At 39.4% G+C, this 15,078-nt stretch overlaps 1 protein-coding gene across 2 annotated transcripts in view; it reads left to right on the top strand.

The window, feature by feature from the left end:
• Positions 1-15,078, top strand: part of bmp6 (bone morphogenetic protein 6) — a 71,614-nt gene that overhangs the window by 30,799 nt on the left and 25,737 nt on the right. For both annotated transcript variants that reach the window (XM_088402617.1, XM_088402616.1), the window contains 3 exons: positions 4,759-4,951; positions 10,530-10,678; positions 11,437-11,634. In XM_088402617.1, coding sequence (XP_088258743.1) covers positions 4,759-4,951; positions 10,530-10,678; positions 11,437-11,634 — 540 coding nt within the window. The remainder of the gene's footprint in view (positions 1-4,758; positions 4,952-10,529; positions 10,679-11,436; positions 11,635-15,078) is intronic.

Below are 15,078 nucleotides of genomic sequence, written 5' to 3'. Positions count from 1 at the left end.
AATACAAAATGTTTTTTCTGCATTTCCTTTGCACTGAATTGTCAGACGATATTCTCCCAAACTATAGGTGACAGCGAATGAACTCTACACCATGTGCATATATATATATATATATATATATATATATATATATATATACGTACTGTGTTAATTAATTAATAATGGAGGTCTTTTAGTTGTCTGATGATAACCAAGCAGGTGATACTCCCCAGGCCGGCTGTAAGTGGCATTTAAACCTCAAAGTGTGTGTGGTGTCATCTGTAACACAAGCAAATTTGTGTGTTCTTTATTTGCTCACACTCGACCTAAAAATGTACTTAATCATACAGCGGCGTGTGCCAGACCTTTCTTTTTGGAATGAAATTGCATTTACAAATCCAAACAATTGTGTGGCTAGTGGCGTCTTCCACGCACCGTTTGACGCGTATGTAACAATTATGAACGGGGCCCAACTCATGCTGCATGTAAAAAAACTCATCGGGTTCCATAAATCCATCTTTGGTTCCCATTCCGTCTGCACTTCCAGTCTGCGGTCAGGAAAAAGTGCAGTCTTCTCAACCAGTGTACTCAGTGAAAACAACTAACTTGTGTGTGGATGTGTGCGTGTGGTGTGCGTGCATGTGTGTGAGTGGTTGTTCGTCTTGTCTTGAATGATCTGTACAATCAATTAAACTTGCACATTTTTTGTGTGGTGTTTTGCAAAATTGAGCACATTCTTGAGGATTTAACTTGCTATTTCTGTATCCCTTATTGCACTTCTCTCCATCCTTCCATCAAAGAGGCTGCTGGACTCTTTGCTGTGGGAGGGAAAGCCTCATCTAAGGGAGACATCGATTGACCACAAAGTGCGTTATCATTATGCCGCATGTTGTACCTAAAAGCAGATCTGGATATCGTCATTTCATGTTGAGAGAAGTGGTCCCGGAATGACTCGGGCTTGTTGCCAGCGAGAAAAAAAAGTTGCTGATAGCAGGGATCACTTTTGGAAGAAAAGTGTCACATTATTTTCTTAAAAATATATTATTTTTGCTTTAAATCAGCTTAAGCTCTGATGCAGATTCCAAATAACATCATGTTACTTCACTTTAAAGACAGGTGAGATAAAATAATAAATTACATAAGTTAAAAATATTAAAAAAAACAAGTGCCATCTATATTTAAATGTATACATTACATAGGATATCCATGAATGGTGAATTTGTACTGTAGAGCTAGGCATGAGATGATATCAGATTCTGATTGTATGATAACCTTCAGCAAAAATGTCATGGTATTGTAATTAGAGCTCTAAAATATATAATTTTAAACTATTTTTTTTCTAAATACAATGGGCCCCCATGTTACGAGATTAATCCGTTCCACAACCGTTCCGGTTGGGCTCATAAGGCGAAATCACTGTATGGCGGGCAATCCAAGCCTATGTTAAATAGCTAATGCGCTAAGAACCCCAGGTAAAAACATCAAAATTAAAAAAAAATAAAAATAAAAATAAAAATTGGGACCAAAATGGTATAGAAAGTGCTACGTATATATAATATACACGTATACTGTCAGAAAACATCATAAATAAAAAATATAGCAAGGATTTATTTACCTTTGAGCGGTGCTTGTTATGCCCATATTCCCTAGTAAGGGTAGCCTAGGCTAGGCTAGCTTCTTATTTCTTGATTATCTCCATCTTCGTTTCCATATGAATCATTAAATCAATCAATCTTGGCTAACCCATTCAAGTTTGAATTAAGCAGTAAAATGCACTATAAATGCTGTTTTGTAACCACTCGAAATCAAACAAAGCTTTACCGTTCCACCATTTTGAAACGAGTGATGCCGACCAATAGCAGACCAGCATCTTCGTGAGGAGACGTCGACCAATAGCAGACCATCATTGTACTAACGCATTGCATGGAGGCAGTTTGATCACAACAGAAAATACTTGCAATTACCTAAAAACGCATGCAGATGGAGACAAAACAACACAAATATATCCAACCCCCTCGGGTCATGATAGTTGTTTTTGTCGCGAAGCGGGGAGAATAGGAGGAAAAAGGGGGGACGAAAAAACTCAGTATTCCTCATCGCAACATGAAAAAAACATAAGCCAGGAATGCTGTAACTTTGGGGTCCACTGTAGCCATTTATATTATAAATACAATTTTATTTTTAAACAAAATACTTTTTATAATGCAGTATTTGTTCCAATAACAAACATTATTATGCGTAATAAAATGTAAACATGATTTATTTCAGATTGAACACCTCCAATTAAAACTGAAATATGGGTACTTAGTATAAAATAAGTATAAATGCACAATACTTTTAAAAAAGACATAAGTACACAACTGTCACAATCCATCAGTCTAGTCACATTCTACCGCATCACACCTGCTCCATTCCCCTGCCAATCAGCACAAACAATGCCAATCTCCTGTTCAGTATATAACCCGGTCTCTTCCTTGCCGCCCCGCTAGATTGTCTTGATCGCCACGCCGAGCTTTCCAGCACTTCACCCTGCCTGTGCATCGATCTTGTTTATCCCCGATTATCCGATAACCTGACGATTAAATTTGATCTTTAGTGCTTCGATCCTGCCTGTGCCTGACTACCCGCTATCTAACTAACCTGCCCAAGACCCCGTGCCATCTGCTCCCCCTTGCCTGACTGCCTGCCGCGCTCCAGCTCCCCTGACCCCTAACACCTCTCCAAGGTGCCCCACTCTCGTCAGCTTCCAGCAAGAACCTTCTCGTCAATATTCAGTTACAGACGTTACCTGCTCTTGGGTTCTCAATCTTGCAGTCCAAGGAGCAGCTTTGTGGAGCAGTGGTTAGCGCTTCTGCCTCACAGTTAATAGACATGAGTTCAGTTCCAGCTGGCTCCAGCCTTCCTGTGTGAAATTTGCATCATCCCCCTGAGCCCGCGTAGGTTCTCACCGGGCACTCCGGCTTCCTCCCACCCTCTAACAACTTGCACGGCAGGTGTATTGGACACACTAAATTGTCCTTAGGTGTGATTGGCTGCATGAGTGGTTGTTCGTCTTGGTATGCCCTGCAATTGGCTGGCCAGTTAGTTCAGGGTGTCCCTCGCCTACTGCCTGAAGTCAGCTGGGATAGGCCCCAGCAGTCCTTGTGAGGATAAACGGCTATAGAAATGGACAGATGTATGAATGGATTTTTAAAAAATGATTGGTTTGAAATAAAACTACCTTTGAGTGATGGTAATTTAGTTCAAATCAATCCAGTTGTAAACTAGCAACTCAGTAGTAAAATCAAAAGGACAGTAAACATTTGTGTGATAAACACTTCAAAGCCATAAAAATCATATACTGTATACCGGTTAACTGAAATAAGTAATTACAGCAGTAACTTTGCCTGCAGAGTGATCACAATTTTTGACAATACTGCATAAACTAGTTCATGGTGGGTGTTCAGAACCATGAAACATCTGCCAGGATACTTTTAAAATGTGCTTAACCATAATAAATTGTTAGTTTTTTCAGAAAATCACATTTGACAATTTAAAAATAAAAGTTCAAATTGGGCATGGGCCGATAACTGTCGATAATATAATCGCGATTTGGAAAGTCAATTTTATTTAATCTGTTCAAATCTGATATAACTAGTTAGAATTTTTTTTTCTCTCTCTTGCACCGTCTGCAATTATGGGCAATTTGCAGCCTACATCGGGAGCCTCCTACTCATACACTTTGGTTGCTGCAGCCAATCACATTCCCTGGTTTTTTGGCTTCTGTCCCTCTGTAAGTTAGCTACTGCAGCTAACTATCTGGGCTAATGTGGCTAACATGATTGTAGAGAATTATTGTCACATGTATAGCACAAAACCACAGCTTCTTTTACGAATATCGCTCAAGGTAGAAAGCGAGCAGTCTATCGAGCTAAAGTGTAGGTTAAGAAAGTGAACTTTCATCCACATGAATTGACAGAATCCACATTGTACTATTTAATACAAATAGTGTTATTTTGGGGTTTTGTTGTATTTGTTTTGGTGTTGTGGGGTTTCTAAGTGTTTTAAGTTCATGTTTCTGTTCCCCACACTTCAGCTTTTCTTGTCCGTGTTCTTGTCAGTATTATTTCATCCATCTGTCTGTTTACCCGCCCACTGTGTGTCAACCAATCAGGTTCCCCTTCCATGCGTGCCTGTCCAGCTGTTTCTTCTGATTCAGTGTGAGTGTAGTGTAGTTAAGTCCCAGTTAAGTTCCTTTTAGTTGTCGGGTTATTGTCTTAATGTCAGTCTGTCATTCTGTCATTCTGCTGCTGTCACCGTTTTCTTCCGTCCGAGTTACCGTTCCAAGTATCCCCCGTCCACCAGTCTGAGTATCCCCCGTCTTCCTGTCTTTGTCTCCTTGTGGTTCCCCATGAGTTTATTTCAGTTTCGAATATTTGGCTGTTACTTTGTAGTTTTTGCTTCCTGTTGTCCTCGCCTTTGTTCACTATTAAACTTTCATTTATTTGTTTATTTACTCAACCTCCGAGCCTTCCTTCATATTTGGGTCCACTTCATTCCTGCTCTCCACTCACCATGCCACGTCGTGACACATAGTAGTTGATTAATTTGAAATAAACTACTATTGCTTGACAGTAATTAATTTCAAATCATTTTTCAAAATATTGTGCATACATCAGAGTACTGTATGAATAAATCAGATCAAAACCCCCTGTGTCCAAATGTCAATCCTTTATTTTTATGTATGAATTCCGTTTGTTATTGTGGTTAAGAACATCATCTTTGTGTGTTCTCCAACAGTGGAGCATGACCAGGACCTCTCCCCGCAGCGGCGTCACAACAAAGAGTACAAATTTAACCTATCTCAGATCCCCGAGGGCGAGGCTGTCACTGCCGCCGAGTTCCGTCTCTACAAGGAGTGTGTGAGCCGAGCCTTCTGCAACGACACCTTCCTGCTCAAAGTCTACCAAGTGGTCAAGGAGCACCCAGACAGGTAGCGCACTGTGCACTACGTAAGGGGAGAACACCGGAGTCAACATGCAGTAGGTTATTGCTAAAAATAGGAGCGTTTGTGAATAAAGACATGTAAAGATTATGATTCCTCTACATCCCGCTACATCATTTTATGTGGCTCCTGAAATGCCCAAAATTTGTCTTCAAGTTTAGCTAGCATACCAAACTTGCAAGTTGTTGTCAACTTTTAAAATTTGGGGAGGGGGAACAACAACCATTTTTTATTTTCCTAATTTCTCTTATGAAAAGATTTTACCGGCCTCTGATTTTAAGTTCATATATTGTCCCTGAGCCCGCGTGGGTTCTCACCGGGCACTCCGGCTTCCTCCCACATTCCAAAAACATGCACGGCAGGTGTATTGGACACTCTAAATTGTCCTTAGGTGTGATTGTGTGCGTGTATGGTTGTTCGTGTCTGTGTGCCCTGCAATTGGCTGGCAACCAGTCTTCCACCTATTGCCCCAAAGCAGCAGGGATAGGCACAAGCAACCCCTGTGAGTATAAAAGGCTATAGAAAAAGAATGGATAGATGGATGATTTTAAAATTATACGTGGGTGATGAACTTTAAAATTTGACTTCACAGTTATTCCAGCCCTCTGACAGAAACTAAAACTACAATGTGGCCCATCATAAAAATGAGTTTGACACCCCTGCTTTACAGTGTTTCACAAACACTCGTGCTTTTCCTGTCTCACTTTCTCTGACCATGTTTGCAATGTGAAATCAAGTATAGCCATGTCACAGAAATAGCAGCGCTTCACAATCGGCCTCCTAGCCCTCCCCAAACACACTGAACTAATACATGACAAACATTTACATTGCATCTACAGCACTACACAAACATCCAGGGAGATTTTGGCTGAATATTTGTTTGATCAGGCATGACTGGTTAAAGCTAATGCTCACATGCTGAGAGGGGTTATGGAATACGCAGTGGGTTTGATGAGATCCAACACAAAAGCAGTTTCTGCCTGTCAAAGCTGTCCGTAATCTTTATATGCTTTATATTTTGAAACTGCCCTGTGTAATTTTCCTCATTGTTCTCTGTGACTTTATTGCAGCTGTGATTGAGAATAAAGCAATGGATGGATGGATGTATAATGACCTACATCTATTGTTAAGAAAGCAAAATTTATGGGTGTGGTCTGCAAATGTTCTCAGGCTCAAAGTAATCTATGGGGAGCTCTTTGGATTAAAGAAATCCATCTAAAGATGCTGGCAATCGTCTATTTGTCCATGCTGTCAAAGGGATTCTATGGGTATCAAGAGCTACTTATTTTCTGCATTCCTTTACCCGTACAATGGCTGGGTTGTACTCTCCAGCCAAGAGGTAAAGCCTTTTATTTTCACAGATATTTGCAGATTAAAGGGCCCATATAGAAGTGTTTTATTTTGGGAACCTTTTTTGAAGTTCATATAAGCCTGGTTAGTAGAGTAAAAAAAAAAAAAAAGACCACAGAAAAAAGCAAAAAAAAAAAAAAAAAAAAAAAAACTCTTAACCTCAGTCTCAGACTACAAATTGATTTTTCCATTTTCCTTTAGATTTTGCCATATCAAATTTGGAACATCTTGACCTAAGATGATTGTTTTTTTTTTGTTTTTTGTTTTTTACAATGTGCTCATATCATAAGTACCCTAAAAAAACCTTTGCAACTATTGCAAATTTATTCATATGGCTTTATCATGATATTTCTTTTTTATTTACCCCGTCTTCATGTTGTGACTTTTATTCTAAGTCAATCACATTTTGAGCTTTTATTTTATTTTACTTTGAATATTAAAAAGATGACATTTATTTATTTTCACCCCCTAACATCCATCTGCTCTCTGCAAAAAATCAAATAAACCTTGTGGCTTCTTCTCTGAAGCCGGGCCATAATAATGGCTTGAATAATTAGCCCTTTATAAATATTTGATTATAGTGCTTGTGATAAGCAGGCAAGCAATGTGAACACAATGGCAAAAATGTGGTTGGCTTGACATAGAAAGCAGCTGCCACTCTCAGCCCTTAAGACGTAAAAGACCGCTACTCATTTATTCACACACTGATTACATTTCAATCTTCTGATGCCCTGTGAATAAAATAAATGATGATCAGTCCATAACCCTGAACTATTGGAATAAGGATGTAGAAAATAGATGGGGTGGAAGTGAATCACCATCATCGATAAGATTTTTAATTGACAAATGTTAAGAACTTACATAACATTAGAAAAGTAAACTGTGCTTTAGTGTTCCATGAGACAAAATGGGTCATGCGGCAAAATATCTTATTTGTTTTAATTGGCCTGAAAATGACTTACGAGAAATAATGTGTCGTCGTTCAACTGTTGATGCCAGGTCCGTATAGACCACATGTGTCAAACTCAAGGCACGGGGGCCAGATCCAACCTGCCACAAGCGCGCAAATTCGCAAAAGTTTCTGACTAAAATACCAGACTTCAAAATGTTTTATTCTTTAAAAACGTTTTGGAAACTTTTCTTTTGTGACCAATCCCCCTTGGGGATTAGAGAGGGCAATTAGAGTGCCCTCTAATTAAATAAATGTTCAAAGATCATACTCTATTTAAAATATTAAACAGTCATAACCACAACCTTAACCTTAACCCACAACAAACATGAGTTTGACACCCCCGGAGATAACACAGTTGAATGCCCCTGCATTGACCTGATTAATAGTTCCAAATTTTTTTTTAGTTTATTTGATTCAGTTTATATTTAATTTTGCCTTTTGTGTTAGCTTTCATTTTATTTTGACATTTGCTTTTTATTAATTCACTTGCGTATAATTTGATTTTATAGCAGGCATGTTAGGGTTTGTTTAGTTGCTTACTTTTCTTTGTTTGACCAAGCAGTATATGCACCTGTTGCCTTTCAGAAAACAGAACAAGCCACGATAAGCACATTTCTGAGATAATCCTCATATGTGTATAGTATGGACTTTTTGTTCTATGTTTCAGTGGTGATGATTCCATTGTAAAATGTACGCCTCAGCTAAATAAGGGTTAGGAAGTCTTACATTTGAACATTGTGCAATTTCACTATTCATGGATACAAACAAGACTAGAAATCCACATGTTAAAGGCTCACAGTTTGTTGATTGTGATACACGCTCATTTGCATTAACACAACTAAAAAATAGCTGCCGGCAAAACTTGTGAATGAGATTTACTGTAGCCGAAAGCACTAGCCAGTTGACCATTGACCTTATTATTCTAGTCCGTTTAAGCCGTCAGTCACGAAGTGGTTTCACGCGGGGCTCTCCAGCCTCCAGGCGGCTCTCTGACGGCCCCCCACTGTTTTTCCCACCAGGTTGAGTCTTCCTGCAAATGTGTGAACCAAGTCAGACGAGGGGGGGGTCACGGGGCTCGCCCAAAAACCGTCACACCTATACGCTCCTTAAAGAGCAATGAAGATGTGCTGCTGGTGCATGACTGCAGGGGCATTCTTCAAACACCTGGACAATTGCGGGGCTTTAGATGTTGCTCTGAGAGGAGAGGCCCAACAAACTTTGCTGTGTTATTACGATTGTAATAGCATAGTGGAAGGACAGGCCCTCTTATTATGCATCCTTTTTTTTTTCTTTTGTATTTACTCGGTTTTCATTAAGAACTTTTCAGTCACTTCACTGCTGTGCTCAGTAGCACACATTATACAATTATTTTTCAAAGCATCCTGTTCAGTAAAAATGTTGGTTTTCTCTCTGCTTCCAACTTGGGTGAACAGTTTGGGGTAGGCTCTTCTTGTAATAAAGACATGCTTGGATGAGTTTGGATATCATCCATTAGCTTTAGCGCTTTATCCTCACTAGAGTTGCTGGCTTGCTGGCGCCTATCCCAACCATTATCTTTGTTGAATAGACATTGACTCTGCGCAGCAGGAGCTGATGTGTGCAGGGACCGTCTGTCAGTTGTAGGTTATTAATGATGACTAGGAATTGAACTTTCCCCATATTAAGCAAAAGCTTTTATATCCAAAATAGATGTTGTAATGATATCGATGGGAGCTCTTTGATATGTTCATTGACTTAGTAGTCACACATAATGGAGTTATCCACTGCATCTTGCAATTTGCAGACAGTCCCTGGGCACTCCAGCCCCTGCTGCATCTTTTCAGCAAGGATGGTGGTTTAAGTATTTTACAAATGTTGTTTATGTCATTGTAGCTATTAGTCCGCGTCGTTTGCTCAGTTTAGTAAACTCAACAAATGGTTCAGTAAACCGAGCAAAGGGATTACTAAACCGAGCAAATTATTAAACTCAGTGAACAGATTAGTGCAAATAATTTATTTTTACCATGCATTGGCACCAGAGGGGCTCCGTGAAGACCAACTCGTCAGCCCATCAAAACTAAAAAAAAAAACCTAAAAATGAAATACATCTACACAACTAACTTCATTGGATAATATTATAAAGCGAAATAAATTGAAGAACAATTTGTTTTTATCGTTTCAAAATATATATACAGTAATTCCCCAACTAAAGGACATACAGTACTTTTATTCCCAAAAAAATGAAGGCCAAAAGAGTGAGTACGTCTCATAAACAATAACTTAAAAATTATTATTAATTTTTTAATTCAACATGGATGAAGATTGATCTGTCATCCACATAAGCCAAGTTTTGATGCACAAATATACATTTTTAAATTGGCCGTATTCTTTCTTACAATAATTACCTACAATAATTACCTGTACTGTAATGGTACAAGCTCGAGGGCAGACGTCAGTTGGTTGTTAGCAGCAGGTGCCTGTCACAGCTAACAGTAGCTTGTGTTAGCTGAGGTTGTTACAGCATTATTTTCAATTAAAGAATCGAGCAGACTGAACCACCATCCGAGTTCATCCTTGTTTACACATAGGAATATTATCAAAGCGGAGAGTATCATGTAAAAATTATGATGTCTCCAGCTGATTCAATTAAGTGGCAAGGTAAGCAGGTTAGAGAACGCACCAGTTAGAGAACGCAAAAATGTATTTCATTTGACTTGTTTATTAATAATGGTATTTTGGCATATACACACACAATCATAGTGAAACACGGTTGTTGCGCAACTTCAGGTATGAATGGTAAAACTAACTCGCGCCAGATTGAGAGGAAAAGCTAAAAGAACTGCACCGAGCGCAATCAGATGCACTGGCGAGTTCACTGATCCCTGAAAATGTGGGAAATCTGATACACATTTAATGCGCAACAAATATATAACTTACAGATATGAACACAGGAAAAAATGAAGTTTACAAAAGATGATATTTATTGTGTTTTGCTATTGTATAGGTTTTACATTGTTGCCAACGTGTTGGTGCATCTTATACATCTGAGGCGTCTTATTTTGGGGGAATTACAGTACATCTTCATTTTAAGAGGACAAGTCTAACTACTCCTTCAGTCACTAATACAATTCTGCTCCCAAAGTGACAGATTAATTACAGAGTTTTGAGCTTTCATTCAGTAAAGGTCGCTTAAAAAGTTGACTTTATTCTCACTGTTTGATTTGAGTCAAACAGGCTTATATGGATGAAATGAAAACCTGTTTGTGTCATGTTATTCTTACCTAGAGAGGCTGATCTTTTCCTACTGGAGTCTAGAAGAGTGTGGGCACTGGAAGAGGGATGGCTCGAGTTTGACATCACTGCCACAAGCAACCTGTGGGTGATGAGTCCAGTGCACAACCTGGGCCTGCAGATTAGTGTGGAGACCAGCAGTGGTAAGCAAAGGAGCTATACATTTTATGGATAAACATAGGGCTGCACAATTTTGGTCAAAATAATTATCGTGATTATTTTGGTCAATATTGCGATTATGGCAAACATGTCAAACATGTCTATTTATTGTACTTTTTTTAAACAAGCGGTATATAAAAACATAGCTTCAAGATTTTATACTTAAAAATAATAAAGTAAATAATAATGATGGCAAAGACTTTGCACACAGGGCAACACAGCTAACTTACTTGCTGAGTGCAAACCAATGAAAAATATGAAATCTACTTACAACCAAGCACGTGCAACAACCAACCTGTAACAACACCTACAACAGCCTTAATAATTTTTTGCGAGAAAAAAAAAAACAAAATAGTACAAAAGCAGTTTGTGAGGTACAACCTAAATTGGTTGCCAGCCAATTGCAGGGCACACAAAGAAAAACAACCATACACACTCATAAACACATCGAAGGAGAATTTACAGTGTCCAATATAACTACCATGCATGTTTTTGGAATGTGTGAGGAAACCGGAGTAGCCATAGACACAGGGAAAGCATGCAAACTCAGAAAGGCCGGAGTCCAAAAACAAACCCACTGCCTAGGCATCTTGTGGGGCACGTTCTAACCACACAGGAAAAAAATAAATAAAAATGTGGTGTTGATTTCAGGATTCTTCAAATTTTCCAAAACAATAACTTCCAAACATAATACATTCTAATTTGGTAAAAACTAATAATTTTACTGTTTTTTCCGAAACAGGGATTAGTGTGAGTCCCAATGATGCTGGGCTGGTTGGGCGAGACGGCGCTCTGGAGAAGCAGCCTTTCATGGTGGCATTTTTCAAGGTCAGCAAAGTGCACATCCGCAGCTCCCGATCCGCTGGTAGTAAACGTCGCCAGCAGAACCGTAACCGATCCACACAAATGCAGGAGACATCCCGAGGGCCAAGCCAAGCAGGTCAGTTTTATACCCACTGTCAGCTTTGGTGACTTCATTGCAAAGCACAACTACCCGAAAATCACCGCCAAACACCAAAATGACAGCATTGCCGAGCTGATGGAAGGATTTTAATAGGAAATACAGAAACTGGTGGGGCATCAGCAACTTAAAGTAGGACACTTTAAATAACTTCCGATATCTCTTCGAACGGCTATCATATCCCATACAGACCATTCTCATTTGAAAATCATTTGCTGCTAGGCAGAATTCATGGAACAAATTTTTTTTACACACAAAACTGTTGGCTGTTTAGATGATTAAGGGGCAAACTCACAATATCAAATGACGTGATTTCAGGATTATTGTATAACTGGCTGAACTTAAATTTCTTTTGTAATTTGTGATCATTGCATTACCTATGACAATTGACCCGGATGAAGATGTTTTGTGATTGTGGGTGGGGTTAATTGCAAATCATTGATTTCAGGTTTGTGCATGGGGGATGGGCTGTATTTAAGTGCGGGAGCCAGGATGTATTGATGGTTTGCAAACTAACATTGCTAACGTTAATACCATAACTGTGAGTGCATGCAAATGTAAAAGTAAATGCGATAAATGAGTTGAGTTGCTCCCGCCATCCCTGTTCTGTTCACCTTTCCAGACAGAGTTAATTCTACTAAAACTGGACAATTATCAAAGTTGAATTTTTTGTTCCTGCGCTTATGAGCCAGTGGCATGCTACTGTAGACAGGTTACACTAACCAGCTCTGAACTGCAGCAAAACTCCTCGACAACAAAACTTGCATGTGCAAATATACCCCCCAGGGTGAAAAAAATCTCCACGCATTGAAGCCTTTCCCTCTATCTTACTTCCACCTACAACAAAAACTCCCACGCGTTTTGCAGCACTTCATACTCTGTGCGGCTTTCCCTTGTAGTCAGATGATATTCTCCCATACTATAGGTGGCAGTAAATGGAGTCTACAGAATACAAACAACACTACTCAATAACAGAGGTAAAGAATCCTAGTACATTCAAACGATCTAAATTCTTCCAAACGTTTTTTTAACAGACTCCATCTCTCCCCAACATGGTGCTCGCCATTTTCATCCGAATCAAAGGTGTTTGTACCGGCGAAGTTCTATAAGTAAAAGTTCATACGCCATGTTTTTCGTTCGTAAAGAAATTCCGGATGGTATGCAGGTCGCAAAATCTGGTCTGCGCCCCTTTGTGCGAAGGGGCATGGTTGCTGAAATAACATCATTTTGACGTGCGGAGCTCGCTGACACGTCAAGCTTAAACCAAGCTTAGCATTTGGAAGACAGGATAAAAGTAATAAAGAATGGATGAAGCAAAGTAAGACATTATGCAAGAAATTGATGTAAGTTTGAAAATGAATGCTCATTGTAGATACAACTATTTCTTTCTTTTTTCTTTTTTTCAATGCGGACTAGCTGGATGGTTAATGTTTTTAACTTCAGTCAGATTGTAGATTGCACACCATGTTTTTTAATGTTTACATCGGAGACATAGATTTGCGACAGAGAAAAGTCCCCTGTTGTTGAAATTTTTTTGCCTGCAAGCATAATTTTGTTGCAGAGGATTTCTACTGTGGTAACTTAAAAATATAAATACATAAAAATGGCCTCTGCCACAGTAATCTTTTATGGTATTTCCTTTCACTGTAGCTTGGCACCGTTAGACGTCAAACCATTTTGTGCTGTAGCAGGATGGACTTCATCTACAGCAGCCACCTATCCGTGGCAGGGTACCGGTCTTTGGATCAACCAGTACCGGACCGCATGGACCGCACCCGAAATAATATAGTAATATTATATTTTAATACTGTCGTTTAACAGTTCATTCATTTGTGCTTTGTTGAGTTGATCTTTGTCTTTTGGTGCCGCTGTTGATATTACATTTTGTTTCTGATTTTCCCCAAATTGGGGTTTTTGAGTTTTTCCTTCCCCTTCTGGGAGCTTTGACAGGGGATGCTGTTGTGTACCCTATACTGAAAAGATGTCTCTGTAAGACCTCTTTTCATTCTGTGAAGCCCTTTGAGACTTCGGTGATTTAGGGCTATATAAATAAAATTTGATTGATTGATTGATTTTGTAGTGAGAAGGATGTTGTGGTTTTAATTGAGAGCGGTCAGCAGGTGACACACACATTGTTTTGTCTGCCTGTGAAATCGACGGTCTGTAAGGTGTACTTTCTTTGTAAGAATGTTGTAATTTATGACAATATGTCCAAAATTAGAATGTTTGTTGATCCAACAACTTGTGACTGTGGATAACATGTTATATAGTGCTGCCTTGTTTGTGTTAAGCTCATTAACATTTTTGTTTGTGCCAGGTATTTCCCTTTGCTATATGTTAAGCAAAAGTTTTGCATTGATAAGAACTCATTTTTATCTAATTAACGTTTTGTTAATTCAGTTATATGATTGACTCAATCAATGTAATTTGCTTACGTTTTTGCATATTTTGAGGTCACCCTCTGCACCCTCTGCAAAGCATTGACCGGTCTGCGGTGATAAAAAAGTTGGGGACCACTGATCTACAATATGTGAACTGCAGCAACAAGCTGAATAACGCAGACCCTTTTATTTGTGGTGACCAGTGTTGGGAGTAATGCATTACAAAAGTAATGTAATCACTGTAATGCATTACTGTTTGTTCAGATGGCCTGTGGGTAGAAGCTGTTTGCCAGCCTGGCAGTCCTGGCCCTCAGGCTCCTGTAGTGTCTGCCTGATGGCAGCAGTTCAAACAGGTTGTGTTGTGAGTATTGCCCCTGATAACGTTGTATGTCCTCAGCAGATGATGATAATGATGTAAAAGTTTTGCAGTGAGGGGAAGGCTGCTCCACAGATGCGCTGTGAGGTCTTGCTCACACGCTGGAGAGCCTTCCTGTCTCGTGCTGTACAGTTGCCGTACCAGACTTTGATTGAGGTGGAGAGGACACTTTAGATCGTACATCTGTAAAAGTTGAGAATCTTTGCTGGCATGCCAACATTTCTTCAGTCTCCATCAGTTTCGCATGACATGAAAGCCCCAAAACAAGCGTGTACAGTAGACTTTCCACTGAAGTCTGGCTTGAAACAGGTTTGGGCCAACAACTATGAATAGCAAATTTGTACCACAATTTTATGGTAATGGGACAAGCTAAACTAGAGGCAGTCAATTGGCTGTAGCAGCCAGGGCGAACAACCTTGGTTCACACAAGCAGCTTGTTAGCTGCAAATACTGCATTATTTTCAATAAAAGAAGCAAGCAAACTGAACCAGTGTCCAAGTTCATCCTTGTTCATACACAGGTTTGGGCTAAGGGTTCTTACATGGCAACCGAGAATGGAGCCTGTAGCTGATCAAACAGGCCTGTGGAGGAAGTGTTTACTTATATTTCAACAGCAAACTGAGTAAAAAATCCCATCAACAATCTCTTGTCCTCTAAAATATTCCT

This window comes from Hippichthys cyanospilos, chromosome 19 (assembly GCF_059441005.1).
Source record: "Hippichthys cyanospilos isolate Australia breed blue-spotted pipefish chromosome 19, RoL_Hcya_1.0, whole genome shotgun sequence".
NCBI lineage: Eukaryota > Metazoa > Chordata > Actinopteri > Syngnathiformes > Syngnathidae > Hippichthys > Hippichthys cyanospilos.
Note: the sequence above shows the minus strand (reverse complement) of the source record. Positions and strands in the feature narration are given on the sequence as shown.